General features: G+C 39.3%; 2 protein-coding genes and 1 pseudogene across 2 annotated transcripts; 1 reads left to right on the top strand and 2 right to left on the bottom strand.

Annotated features, from left to right (window-relative positions):
• Window positions 1-49: 49 nt before the first annotated feature.
• Window positions 50-3,146, bottom strand: LOC124641436 (annotated as a pseudogene).
• A 741-nt stretch (window positions 3,147-3,887) lies between these two features.
• Window positions 3,888-4,694, top strand: LOC124641550 (coiled-coil domain-containing protein 103-like). Its single transcript, XM_047179651.1, has 2 exons — window positions 3,888-4,208; window positions 4,537-4,694. The coding sequence occupies exons 1-2, from the start codon at window positions 4,069-4,071 to the stop codon at window positions 4,676-4,678; spliced, it is 282 nt and encodes a 93-aa protein (XP_047035607.1). The 5' UTR covers window positions 3,888-4,068; the 3' UTR covers window positions 4,679-4,694.
• Window positions 4,695-5,998: 1,304 nt separating this feature from the next.
• LOC124641549 (protein FAM183A-like) lies at window positions 5,999-8,402 on the bottom strand. Its single transcript, XM_047179650.1, has 3 exons — window positions 8,132-8,402; window positions 7,258-7,417; window positions 5,999-6,611 (listed from the first exon to the last, which is right to left on the bottom strand). Exons 1-3 carry the CDS (start codon window positions 8,253-8,255, stop codon window positions 6,476-6,478), a joined length of 420 nt encoding a protein of 139 aa, XP_047035606.1. The 5' UTR covers window positions 8,256-8,402; the 3' UTR covers window positions 5,999-6,475.
• Between the last annotated feature and the right edge of the window lie 4,037 nt (window positions 8,403-12,439).

Here is a 12,439-nt window from a genome sequence, read left to right as displayed (position 1 = left end):
TGAATGCTAGGAATGCATCCAGTTTACCAATAACTGCATTCTTTTATCCTTACACATACTTATCCGTGTCCTTAATAAGTTGCATGTAGGTTTTTCTGGTTAGAAAATGTCTTACGACTAGTTCTTGATCGGTAAGTTGACGTAGCCTTGGGCGGTTGTCGGGAGGCATTGAACTGCAAAATTACCGTTACATTTAAAATGCGTATTATTTATAAATTCATATATTATGTAGGTATCGCTTGGAATTACTTACTTAGTGCAATAAGCAGTACATCCACCCAGAAGTCGCAAAAAGGCTGGTAATGCAAAGTCTAACGTTGCTTCGTCCTTGGCTAGTACTTTAATAAGCTGTATGGGGTCTGTTCTCATGGATGCCATGGTGCAAATTTTATCCTGCAAATATTAACATAGGACTGTTACATAACATATATACTACACTATTTAAAAGTTCGTAATAAGTACACTATTTAAAAGTTTGTGTGAACAGAACTCATCAAGAATTTATTTAGTAAATAAAAGGCGTAAAAAGGTTTTACCTCAGTTAAAGCGGCGACTTCAGCTTCTTGGTGTTCGAGCGTCTGGACTAGATCCTTGGTGATGACTTCACATTTTTTGCTAATTTGCTTCACACATTTCTTGTACATTATCTTGCCCCTACCGTGACATTTTTTTTCTACCTCCACAGTGGCTTTGGTAGCCTGCAAATGGGTTTAATATACATAAACAAACATTTATCATCATCACCGCAACTTTCCTTTCATCTTTCCATAAGGGCATTTACACATTATGGCGAGGCCGCAGTGTATTTTAGCTAATCTCATACATGTCATTGGAAATGTCGCCGTTGTCGAGTATGTACCTATTGTTTAAGGCTCCATAGAACATCGAAGTGGAACTGTTGCTATTGTGACGTAATGTCCTAACTAGTCCTAAGGGCAGTAAAAACCATCTTCAATCTGGAAATTGCTCTCGTTGATAAGTACTTTATGAGTTCCATAAGTTCATGTTAAACGGTCTACATATTCAAAACCAGTAGTCAATGTCCATAATTATTATTTATATTCTAAGTGGAATAAAAACGATCACGAACCTCTTTAATATCCTTAAGCAAGTACAGTGTCTTCTTATGATAGCTGTTGAACATCTTCATCAGAGTTCTCTTGGTGAACAACACCAAGTCTCGTTGCGTTGGTATCTCGTACGTCCCGATGGCCATAGGCCGTTCATCTTCCGGACATTTTAGTTGGAACTCTTTGACTTTTATTTTTGGCCTCCTTCTTCTCACTACTGGTGTGATCAGGAACTGTTGGGAAATAAAAAAATGCTTTCATTGACTTAGTTACTTACGAACAGTTCATCCTTGAAGTGAGAATCAAATCGAATAAGGGTATGGACAGAGGGATTTGCAAACTTCTTGACCCAATAAAGTCTAAACTTGGGAATATGCTGGTCCCTGTCTACCTACTAAGGATTTTTTTTATGGGAAATTATCAAATGACCCCTTCCGCTGGGTGCAGCGTGAGGGAGTGTCAGACTCTTACTGATTAAAACCCGTACCAGGGCCGCAGTAACTCTTTCGAACAATGCCGCAGCCCCGGCAGGTGTATATTAACACTTGGAAACAAGAATAAGAACTGACAGTGATTTATCCAGGAAATATACTAACATCATCACCAGCACTCGTAAAGTTTAAATGGTTTTTTGTAATGGCGCTAGTTGCAGCCGTCTCTTCCGTATTATCCATACGTTGCCCAGATTCAATGACAGGCACCAGAGTGCTGTGGTGTTTCCCAGGAGTTGGGGTAGCCTCGAATCCTCGAAAAAGGTCGTAGTTCACGTAACAAGTACAGGTGATCAGGTTTATTGAAAGCACTGCTAGATCTGGAAACCAAAGAAACTTTACAGGTTTGAGCTATACATAGATTGATAAATACAATAGTCTGCCTGTTTACATTTTTTTTGCAATGGGCAACTTTTTCTTCAATGGCTGGTTTTTAGGGTTCCGTACCCAAAGTGTAAAACGGGACCCTATTGTTTTCGTTCCTCTGTCCGTCCGTCTGTCACCAGGCTGTATCTCATGAACCGTGATAGTTAGATAGTTGTAATTTTCACAGATTATGTATTTTTGTTGCTGCTATAACAACAAATACTGAAAACTAGAATAAAATAAATATTTTAGGGGGTTCCCATACAACAAACGTGATTTTATTGGTAATTTTTGCTCTGGTACGGAACCCTCCGTGCGCGAGCCCGCCTCGCACTTGGACGGTTTTTTATTTATTTTCGTTATAGTTGTTTTTTTTGCAGACGCTTTATCAGAAATACTTCTAGCCGTCGACGGCAATGAAGAATAACATTTGAAGTTCTAAGGGTCGGTGGATCGTGAGGGTTGTTAATTGGTTCATATCAAGTAATGTTTCGATATTTTTTACGCTCAAAACAATTAAGTACAAGACATATTTTAAACTGGGAATACGAAATGAATGCCAAAAGTTCGAGTATATACTAATGTAAATATACTAGTGCATGAACATATTAATGCGAAGTGCGCTATTCACATTTTTTTACCAGATTTTAGGTTGGTCTAGAACTAAGGAGTCGAGACTTTAGTTTACAATTTATAACAACAGCAACAGTCGTTTTATCGCAAATGTTTACAGATTGTGGTGTGTGTTTGATAATACCGGCTAACGAGATTTCATCTTGATTTTGCAGAAATAGCTATTTATTTCGACCATTATATTATGAGGCTAATATTTTATCTAAAAAGAATTGATTCAAGCTTCAATCGTGGTGACTGAAGCTTGAATCAATTCTTTTTTGAAAGAATAAAGTTACGAAAAAAAATTTTCCTCACTCGAACTGTCCCACGACTATACAATGCCTTCCATTTCATCTCCATGTCTCCCGAATACTCCCGATCCTTCAAGCAGCCCAGGGAAACTTCTTCCCTGAATAAAGTATGCCACCCAGGGATAGTGTAGATTCCCAACAGTGAAAATATTTTTTCAAATCAAACCCGAACCTACATAGGTGTAGTTAATTCAATGTACAAATAAACAGCTAAATCTTTGCTCCTATTTTATATATTTTGTATAGATTAGTATTTTTAAACTAAAATCAAATGTAAACTTACGTGTGTACATATTAGTTGGTTCCGAGAGAACGGAAATGTCGCTAGCTACAATCCACCGCTTGACTCCTTGGTCACGACTGAGCGTGTAACTTAAGTTACACCAGTTCTAACACCCGATGTTTACGTAGAAACGGAAAAGAACGACTTAAAAAAAAGCAGTCGTGTGTATTGCGGCAGGAGCTGCTTTCTGTCTACGAATAGAAGATATCAATTTAAAGTAGCGAGTAGGTTTGTCCATCTTACGCCTAGGTATATCTGTGAAAGTAGTTTGATTTGAAAAATTGGGACAGCATTTTCCACACCAATTATTTATGAAAGGTATTTCGATAGTAGTAAGCCTTGATCATAAACCTCTATAGTTTCCAATAAATATTTTTCTTCAGAGCACTCTTTCAAAGCTGGGTGTCCTAATCTGATTGATCGCTCTACATTAGGTGTGTATATTTACAGAACATCGTATTACAAACAGTTAGCTCACACTTTATCGAGCCAATGCATTGTGTTTGCTTTTGCACTTTGACCAACTCTCTGTGAAGGTTTTCATTTCATATTTATTTTTTGTTACATCAATAAATTGCGCATCGAACTGGTTTGTTACCAAATTTGAATAGGAGCAAGATGCCATATAAAAAAGAAATCGTTGCCATAGCAACGGTCAAATATGTCAATAGTTTGCTTGCAGTGGAAATCGTCAAAGGTAATTTATTATCATTATGGCATCGTTTCGTCACCATCTCACTGGCTCCAAAGCCATGATCATTTTAGATTGATCATCCCAACTTTTACCAGCATGTTGTCATTTATTATGAACCAAAATATTCAACCAATACCTCGAAGTTCGTTTCAAATTTGCTTTGAGTTGATAGCAAAGTATAATTTTATAGATTCGTACGAGGTCTTGCCGATTATACTGAAGAACATTAGTTCCCGCCATGGAACCTCTGACACAGGACGATTTTAAAGCTATGGAAGTTCAGCTGAAGTCTTCTGTGGAGCTGGATAATATGTACTGGAAGGTGAACAGCGTGAAGTGTGATGCCATCCAAACCGCCAAGACTTATGAAGAATTTGCGTAAGTAGATGATGCATTAGGCTGCATAAATTATTATTAGGTACTTGGCTATATACCTATATTAGCTTGCTCTTGACGGTGGTGATATGAATATAATATTAGATTCGATTTCGCTAATGCAAATCGGTGATAACAGACTTAATGGTGTTTGTTGGTTTTCCACATACGACAAAACCATGTAAAAATAATGTGACTTTCCAAAATGTGTTGGTAGTACTATGACTGTTTCTTTCATTCGGCTTTCAGGACCGCTGCAAAAGTCTCACGAAGTAGAAAAAAACAAGGAATATTTTTTCGAATATTTAATTAAATAAATACTCGTTGGCAGGGACCGCGTGGCTGCAGCACATTTGGACCCGCTAGGCCATAGCGACTTCAAGAAGAAATGCACTCGTAAGTGGAACGAGTACTCAACTCAACGGAGGAGCCCAGATGATGAGTTTGATTCTGAAGATGACGATAAACGATAAACGGTGCTCATAATTACTTATTTCGTGTTTTATTTTCATTACAATAAATTTTATGCATGGTTTCTTAGCGACAAAAAAAAAACACTTAACAAGAAATGGCATTGCCATTCTAATACAATATTTTAGGGGGGGGGGGGGAAAAGTGGAATGAACCAACTGGGAATTTATGGATTTGTAAAGAAACTGGTTCTATTTCACCCCTAAGGGGAATTTCTGGACATCCTTGAAATGAAAAGTTCAGTTTTCCCCGCTTGCAGGGGGAAAATGGTGTAAACCCAAAAAATTAGGAAGGTATAAAAACTTAAGAAAAATAAAAAACCGCTCTTTTGTATTATTGATATAAATTTATTTATTCTTGAGGTGTTGCGGTTAGTTAACAATAACCTTATTATAATCACAAATAAAATCGTGTAGAAAATACTTGTAAAAGGACTTTTAAAAAATTAGCAAAGCCAGTTGCTTGCTATGAGATACTTTCAACCAACAAACTATAAGCATTCTGTTTTAAATGATTTGTTAGGTGATCTTCACACTGCCCCGCATCATGCTGCGTATTGCGTGTCGACGCACCTACGCGCGTTCCTGCGGGAGTGCAGATCTGCATCATCGTGCGGGTTTTTTGCGCACTCACGCGCGTAGGTGCGTTTTGTTAATTCACGCACGGCGGCTCTCATCGAGTTCCATTTTCAAACATACACGTTAGGTGATCTTCACACTGCCCCGCATCACGCTGCATCTTGCGTGTCGACGCACCTACGCGCGTTCCTGCGGGAGTGCAGATCTGCATCATCGTGCGGGTTTTTCACGCACTCACGCTCGTAGGTGCGTTTTGTAAATTCACGCTCAGCGAGTTCCATTTTCAAATATACACGTCACGCCCATTCAAAATCACGCGCGGCATTGCGGGATTTAGTGTGCCATACCTTGCGTCTCGCCCCGCACCTACGCGCGGGGGTGCGTGTTTCTCCGCATGTATGTGCGTGATCCGCATGAACGCGCGTGGATGCATTTTCAGTGTGTTGGACTATGCGTGTTTTCCATACAAACGGAGATATTTCCATACAACGGAAAAAAAACGCATCCACGCACTACGCTGCATCATGCGGGGCAGTGTGATAATCGCCTCACGCCCATTCAAAATCACGCGCGGCACTGCGGGATTCAGTGTGCCAACTACCATGCGTCTCGCCCCGCACCTACGCGCGGGGGTGCATGTTTCTCCGCGTGTATGCGCGTGATCCGCATGAACGCGCGTGGATGCATTTTCAGTGTGTTGGACTATGCGTGTTTTCCATACAAACGGAGATATTTTTGCGGGGCAGTGTGATAATCGCCTTAGTGTGTGATGTGTTTTTTTTTCATTCACACAAACTGCTAAACGGCTTTTAATGATAGTTTTCTGTGATATAATATAGCTTAGGTACCTATACATTAGTACAATATATAGACTATATAGCCCTTATCTATTATAGGCAAGTACTTTCTTCAGGACACGAGGGTGTTAGCATAGATTTTCAGGTGCTTTCAACAGAAGAACAGTACATGATATTTCAATCGATTATTTTATTTCATTGCCCGGGTAACAACTGGGTTGAGGAGGCTGAACTCCTATCTATCTGAATAGGTAGTCGCTCCTTGTCAAACACTGGTACTCAGCTGCTGGTAGACTGGAAGCCGACCCCAACATAGTTGGGAAAAGGCTCGGGAGACCATAATGAATTATTGTAGCGTATAATGACGGCATTTTGATCGGCTTTTCAGTTTTCCTCGCTCGACATAATTGAAGGCACCTTATGATCATTCATTCTTCTTATTCTTAGGGTTAGACATAAGTATAACGATTTCAATCTTGGTCTGCTTGCTTTCTTGCTGGGGATAGTAGAATCGGTTGTCGCTTCGGTCTAGAGGAATTAGTGGGTCGTACCAGCCGTAACTGTAAAGAACGGGAATCAATGTGGTAAATGTATCGAGGTAATTTACAATGTTCACTATATATGTACCTACGAGTGGAACGTTGAGACACATAGTCAGTTCAGTAGCTTACAAAAGCTACTAAATGTATGTGTATGTATGGGTAAAATAAATAAGTAATTAGTAAAAATCTTTCATACTGCTTTCTTTCTATTTTGGGAAATCAAATGACCTCGCCCGCCGAGGGTCCGTGAAGAAGTTTCAGACTCTTACTGACTGAAACCCACCATGAGCCCTCTTCTCATGAGGCCATGAGTCTTCTTCTTGAGCCTTTTATTTACCAGAGCCGCGGTAACTAACCCGCAGCCCCGGCAGGCTTTTGCCCTTGTGAGCCCCACTGGAATTTGCTGAGTCTCTGAAGAAACAACCCTCTGCCCTAAAGCACAATCAAAGTTATTCAGGCAGTAGGTCGGAGGATCTTTCCTATTGTATAATGGATTATAAAGAGCTTTACTCTCTGTTCTTAAATAAATAAGAAACAAGCGATTTTTTCGCAATTATGTTGGGGTGGGCTTCCTAACCGTATGCAGCTGAGTACCAGTGCTTTACAAGGAGCGACTGCCTACCTGACCTTCAAAATAATGGCTCTAAATAACAGTAAGTCTTACACTTGGTTCTCAGTAGCCGGCGCATCATACTTGCTGCGCGGCCCCATGGCTCTGGTCTGCGCCACATTCTTGTGGTAATCAGCTACCTTCTCCGTTTGCTCCTCACTCTCAGCTGTCATCTGATCGTGGTATGCGTAGAATTTGCCGGTCACCGGGATTGCTGGGGAACACCAAATATGAGGGCTGCGGGATTGTTCGAAAAAGTTTTCGTGGCCCTGGTACATAAAGGGCTCCAAAAGGATTATGGTGGGATTAAGTCAGAGTCTGACATTCCCTTGCGCTGCTAACTCACAGCGGGAGGGATCATTTGATGATTTCCCATAACAAAAAAGACCAACTAGGTATATGAAGAACATCTAATACTTACTAACGGCCAGTTTCAGACCATTACTTTGATTTTTACTTTGGATTTTACTTTTGATGAAGAAATTGGCTGTTAGTGTTATAAATAAACCTGAGCAGTTTCTTAGCTTCTACTACTTAACTAATCTCAGGAATTCCTGAACCGATTTAAAAGATCTTTCAGAGTTAGATAGTCCATTTTTTAGGGAAAGCGAGGTAGGATTTGTACCAGGCTGGGCAGAGAAGTTCCCAGGGGCGCCGAAATTAGATAACGTTAGGTTAAAGAGAGTTCAACCAATGTAGTTTACTTTCCGAGATTCATATCTATATAAATAAAAATGAAATGTTGTTCGTTAGTCTGATTAAAACTCGAGAACGGCATGGCCGATTGAGCTGATTTTGGTTTTAAAATGTTTGTAGAGGTCCAGGGAAGGTTTGAACGACGAAGTTCGCGGGATCAGCTAGTTTTGAAATAAATAAAAAGCAACTTTTGCCAATTACTCATCTATTAATCCGTCGCAAAGTCACTTACATCCGAAGTTAGGCCTGTAAATCTTATAGTTCCTGAAGTTCTTCACTTCTCTGTAGATGATCTCATTCAGCATGTGGATGTCAATGGGCATCCGCGTGCCGAACGTGCACTTGCCTTCCGTCATTGTGCCTAGGATGTGAGGAAGAAGGATGTTAGACTGGTGGAGAAGATCTTGCCTATTTCAAGGAGTTAGATTCAAGATATATGTGGGATTGCTGCAGAGGAAAAGGCATCGTGAGGAAAACGGCATGAGTTTCCACATAACATAGCTTCAGACTATGACCCAAGAAAAGATGGATGGATTGCCTGAAAGATGACATGAATAGGAAGGGAGTGAGTATCAGTATGACGAGTGACACGGGAAAATGGAAGAGGATGACGTCATATTGCGCCGACCCCAAATAACAGGGAACAGGGCAGGAGGAAGAATATAGCTTCACACAACAACGCTACATTTCAGTCGTAGATAAGTAGATTCCTACAGAAATTTGTTTGAACAACACTTAAAGTAGGTACGCCACACATTCTGCGGCGTAATAAACCAATATATAAATGTAACATAATGATTATTAGGTACCTGTTTTTGTAAAAAAAGTAAAAAATAAACACCACTTTTTGTGATTTCTAAAGTTTTGACGTTTTGATTGTTAAAGTCATTTCTATGACGTCCTCAAAAATAATAATGAAAAAGGTTTAGCTAAAAAAGTTTGTATATACTTTGGACTACCTCTTTGGACGAGTTGTCTTTCTGGTTTTACTCCTATTTATCAGAATTTCCAAAGATTTCAGCGGTTTGCTGATTTACTAAAACTATATGTGGATATTAAGTGGTTTCATTTATTTATTAGGTATGTCTTTTTATTGCAACCAGCACCCGTCAAAATTTAAGACTTCTAAGTCTTCTTCGCTGTACGTTACCTCAGCCATAAACTCAAGGTTAAGAACTAAACGGTTAGTGGTTGTAAGTTGTAATCAACAGGTGGTGTTAATTTTAATAGGACAGTTAACTACATTAGAGCCGGCTCTCGGTTTAATCTCGAATAGATTGTTACCGGCGGCGGGTCTCCGTACCGGCCGTGTATTAAGTACTAGTATAAGACTTGTTTAATCTGTATTTACCACCCTAGGTGTAGTGTGTTAAAGGTCAAATTTAATTGCACATGAAATGTCATTCCGATCTAGCCCAAATAAATCTTATTTCAGTTAGGTTTGCACGAAAAGTGAGATCTCAGGGTGAGACATAGATGTATGTGAAACTTACCTTGGTAAGTTGTCTCTGCTGCCTATTTTTAATAATAAAAACAGCGTTTTCGCTCTCGTAAATTTTCCTCTTTATTTTTCGTGTTGTAATTTCGTGTTGTAATAGTTCGGTTAGTACGGGCAAACAATTGACAACTTGGTAGAACCAAAGATGATATCTGGAACTACATGTTAGAGACTGTTTCTGCTCAGAAATGTATCATATATCTACCTATTATTTAACATAATTCTTTCGACTTATATAATTAAAAACGTCTATTACCGATAACTTAACTACCTAGGTACTCCTGTAACTTCCACAATATGCAATCTCTGACACACAATATTTTTGATAAGAAAAGTAAATAGGGAAATGGGTCATGAAAATAATCATAAACATACCTACCTAGCTACAGGTACTCACCTATTTACATCGACCAAATTCTTACTTACTTACCTCCCTCACCCCAAATAATTCCCAATCAATAGATATAATAATTTTCAAAAGAATACCAATAAGAAATGAAAAATTCTAATAAATGAATTGTCCTTCCGCTAAGCATCCCTGGGCTGAATTTAAAAAGCTTGGTCGTGCCGCTATATCTCTCATTCTTCGTGGCGTGGGGCGCGTGAGGTGCCTTCGGGAGAGAACTACGTGATAAGCGGAGCGGGAGCGGGTAAAAGAACTATTTTGAAGCGACCTGACAGTATTATCTTAGGGTTCTTACATAAAGAAACAGGTAAGTTGAAACAGGTAAACAACCTGTTTCTTTATAAGTGAGTGAATAGGATTGTATTGAAATATTATACCTGCACTGATCGGTACCTACCCGTACAGGTTTGTCTGTACCGGAAACCTGTTTCTTTATGTAAGCACCCTAACTGCCGACAGCACGTGCAGCGGTAGATAGATACAGCGATATATAGATTTTTACATATGAACATTTTTAGTTTTGGCTTCGGGCAGCGGTTTAATCAACTTCTACTTCTCGCCTCTGATTAACATGGAGCCAATTTATTATTCTTATGTAGGTACCTTTAACTCCGAAGTTTCATCAAAATCGCTACAAATACTAAACAATCGGCTTTATAATATTAGTGTGACGTAAAACAAAAATTAACAAAAAAAAAATTGTGTTTGGATTTCATGCGACCCTTCTTCCAGGCTAGCTAAAGGGAGTGTTGCACTTTTATTGACTAAAATGTACACCATAGAAAAGAAATTATTTTTATTTTAATAAAATAAAAATAACCCAACATAACCGCTCCGCTTTTGACGTAGTAATTCCAACAAAAATTCCAATCGCCTATCGCATCGGCGCGATATTGCGGGCTGAGGCGAAAGACACCGGCCGCTATTTCATAAGACGTATAATTGGAATAGCCGCTGAATACCCGCGGCCGCACCCAAGCAGATAAGGTGCGTCGCGACTCCGCGGTTATGATAGCGCGTTTTAATATTTTCAACCATTTATGAACTGATTTTTCAGTTTTTAATTTTAGCAAATTCGTTCATCAATTTAGTTGCGTGGTTTTGATTTCATAGCAAACAAAAACAGACTGATCGATAGATGCGTCAAGTAACTGTGTTTTATAATGACGAATGGACCTTGTAAGAATTTATTCGAAATATTCGTTACATAAATAAGTAACTAACGTGGGTACCCCCACGATCACTCACACTCCTTAGTAAATAACAAACCTGCTTTTTCAAGATTAAAATCTGCTGCTAAAACAATAATAAAAAAATAAATATATTTTTTTTTGTCTCAACTAGGTAAATGATAAAATTATAACAAAACGCGGCGTCCAAACCGCTGCACAGCTGTCTCCCCGGGCGCCGCAGATGAATTCCCGAGATGTCTGCGAGCGCGTGACAATAGCCGCCGTGTAATGACGGCTCCTCACCGTAGCGCCGCAATCTGATCACTCTTAACTCTAAATATTAACCACTGGCTGTTCCCCGCGGTTTTACTTACCTCCCTCGGTAACGTCCCTTACCTTCTCGCAACTGGGCAAAATATAGCCTATGTTGCTCGGGGGTAAAGTAGCTTCCTAACAGTGAAAGAATTTTCCAAATCGTTTCTGTATTTTCGGAGCCTTGGTACAAACAAACATAACAGTGTTTCCTCTTTACTCTATCTCCGCGGTTCTGGCCGCGTCCCCAGGTAAACTATTTCCCCCTAAAAAGTAGCCTACGTCTTTTCTTAGCATCTAAGGCTTAGATCCTAAGAAAATTTTTGGTTAAGAAAATTTTAAAATGTTCAGTAGTTTTTGCGTGAAATCCTAATAGAGAGCTACCTTCGCAATCCTAATGAGTAGGATTAATTATGACCAAGTCCATGTAATTAAACATTCAATATTTTCCCAATAACATCAACACGAATCAATATAACATTATCTCTGTAATCTGTAATAAATCTTTATTCACGAAAGCACCCAGGTGGCCAGGTGCATAGTACAATTCTCAACGTTATTTAGTTACTTGCAGTACGATTTGTAGATGTGGCCGATAGCAGGGCGGCTGATTCATTCGAAAACCATTAAGAGCTGGCCAGGGGATTTAGTTTAAATCTTGCGTTGTTGTTGTTAAGTTGGTTTGTTTGGTATTTTGTTTGTGGTTGATGGGAATGGGGGGTTTCCACCAAAATGTTATGAAAATAGATGCCTATGAATGTATAATCTCATCTGCTTATGCATCACATCTTTCTGAAAAAGCCCGTTAAGCTTTACTGTATTATTAGGACGCCTAAGTAAATAAATATTGTGAGTTTTTATATTGCTTTCGATTCCACCGTCAAAACGAACATATAGCAATTAAATGAAATCAAAATAAATTCATAAAATTAAGCAATTATTCAAATATGGCGATAAAGACTGGTGATTAGCGCGAACGCTGCTAGTTCTCAGTGGACATTCATCCCGGGGAGCGTATTAATCACCGCGCACCTCTATTGTCTCTGGTAATCGCCTCTCGACGAGAATCTTGGCGATTAATGACGATATCTGTTAAAACTTTTCACTGGAACGTTTTATAAAGTAGGTGTTTAATGATTTCCTAGGGTTTCC

The sequence above is a fragment of the Helicoverpa zea genome, chromosome 22, assembly GCF_022581195.2.
Source record: "Helicoverpa zea isolate HzStark_Cry1AcR chromosome 22, ilHelZeax1.1, whole genome shotgun sequence".
Lineage (NCBI taxonomy): Eukaryota > Metazoa > Arthropoda > Insecta > Lepidoptera > Noctuidae > Helicoverpa > Helicoverpa zea.
Note: the sequence above shows the minus strand (reverse complement) of the source record. Positions and strands in the feature narration are given on the sequence as shown.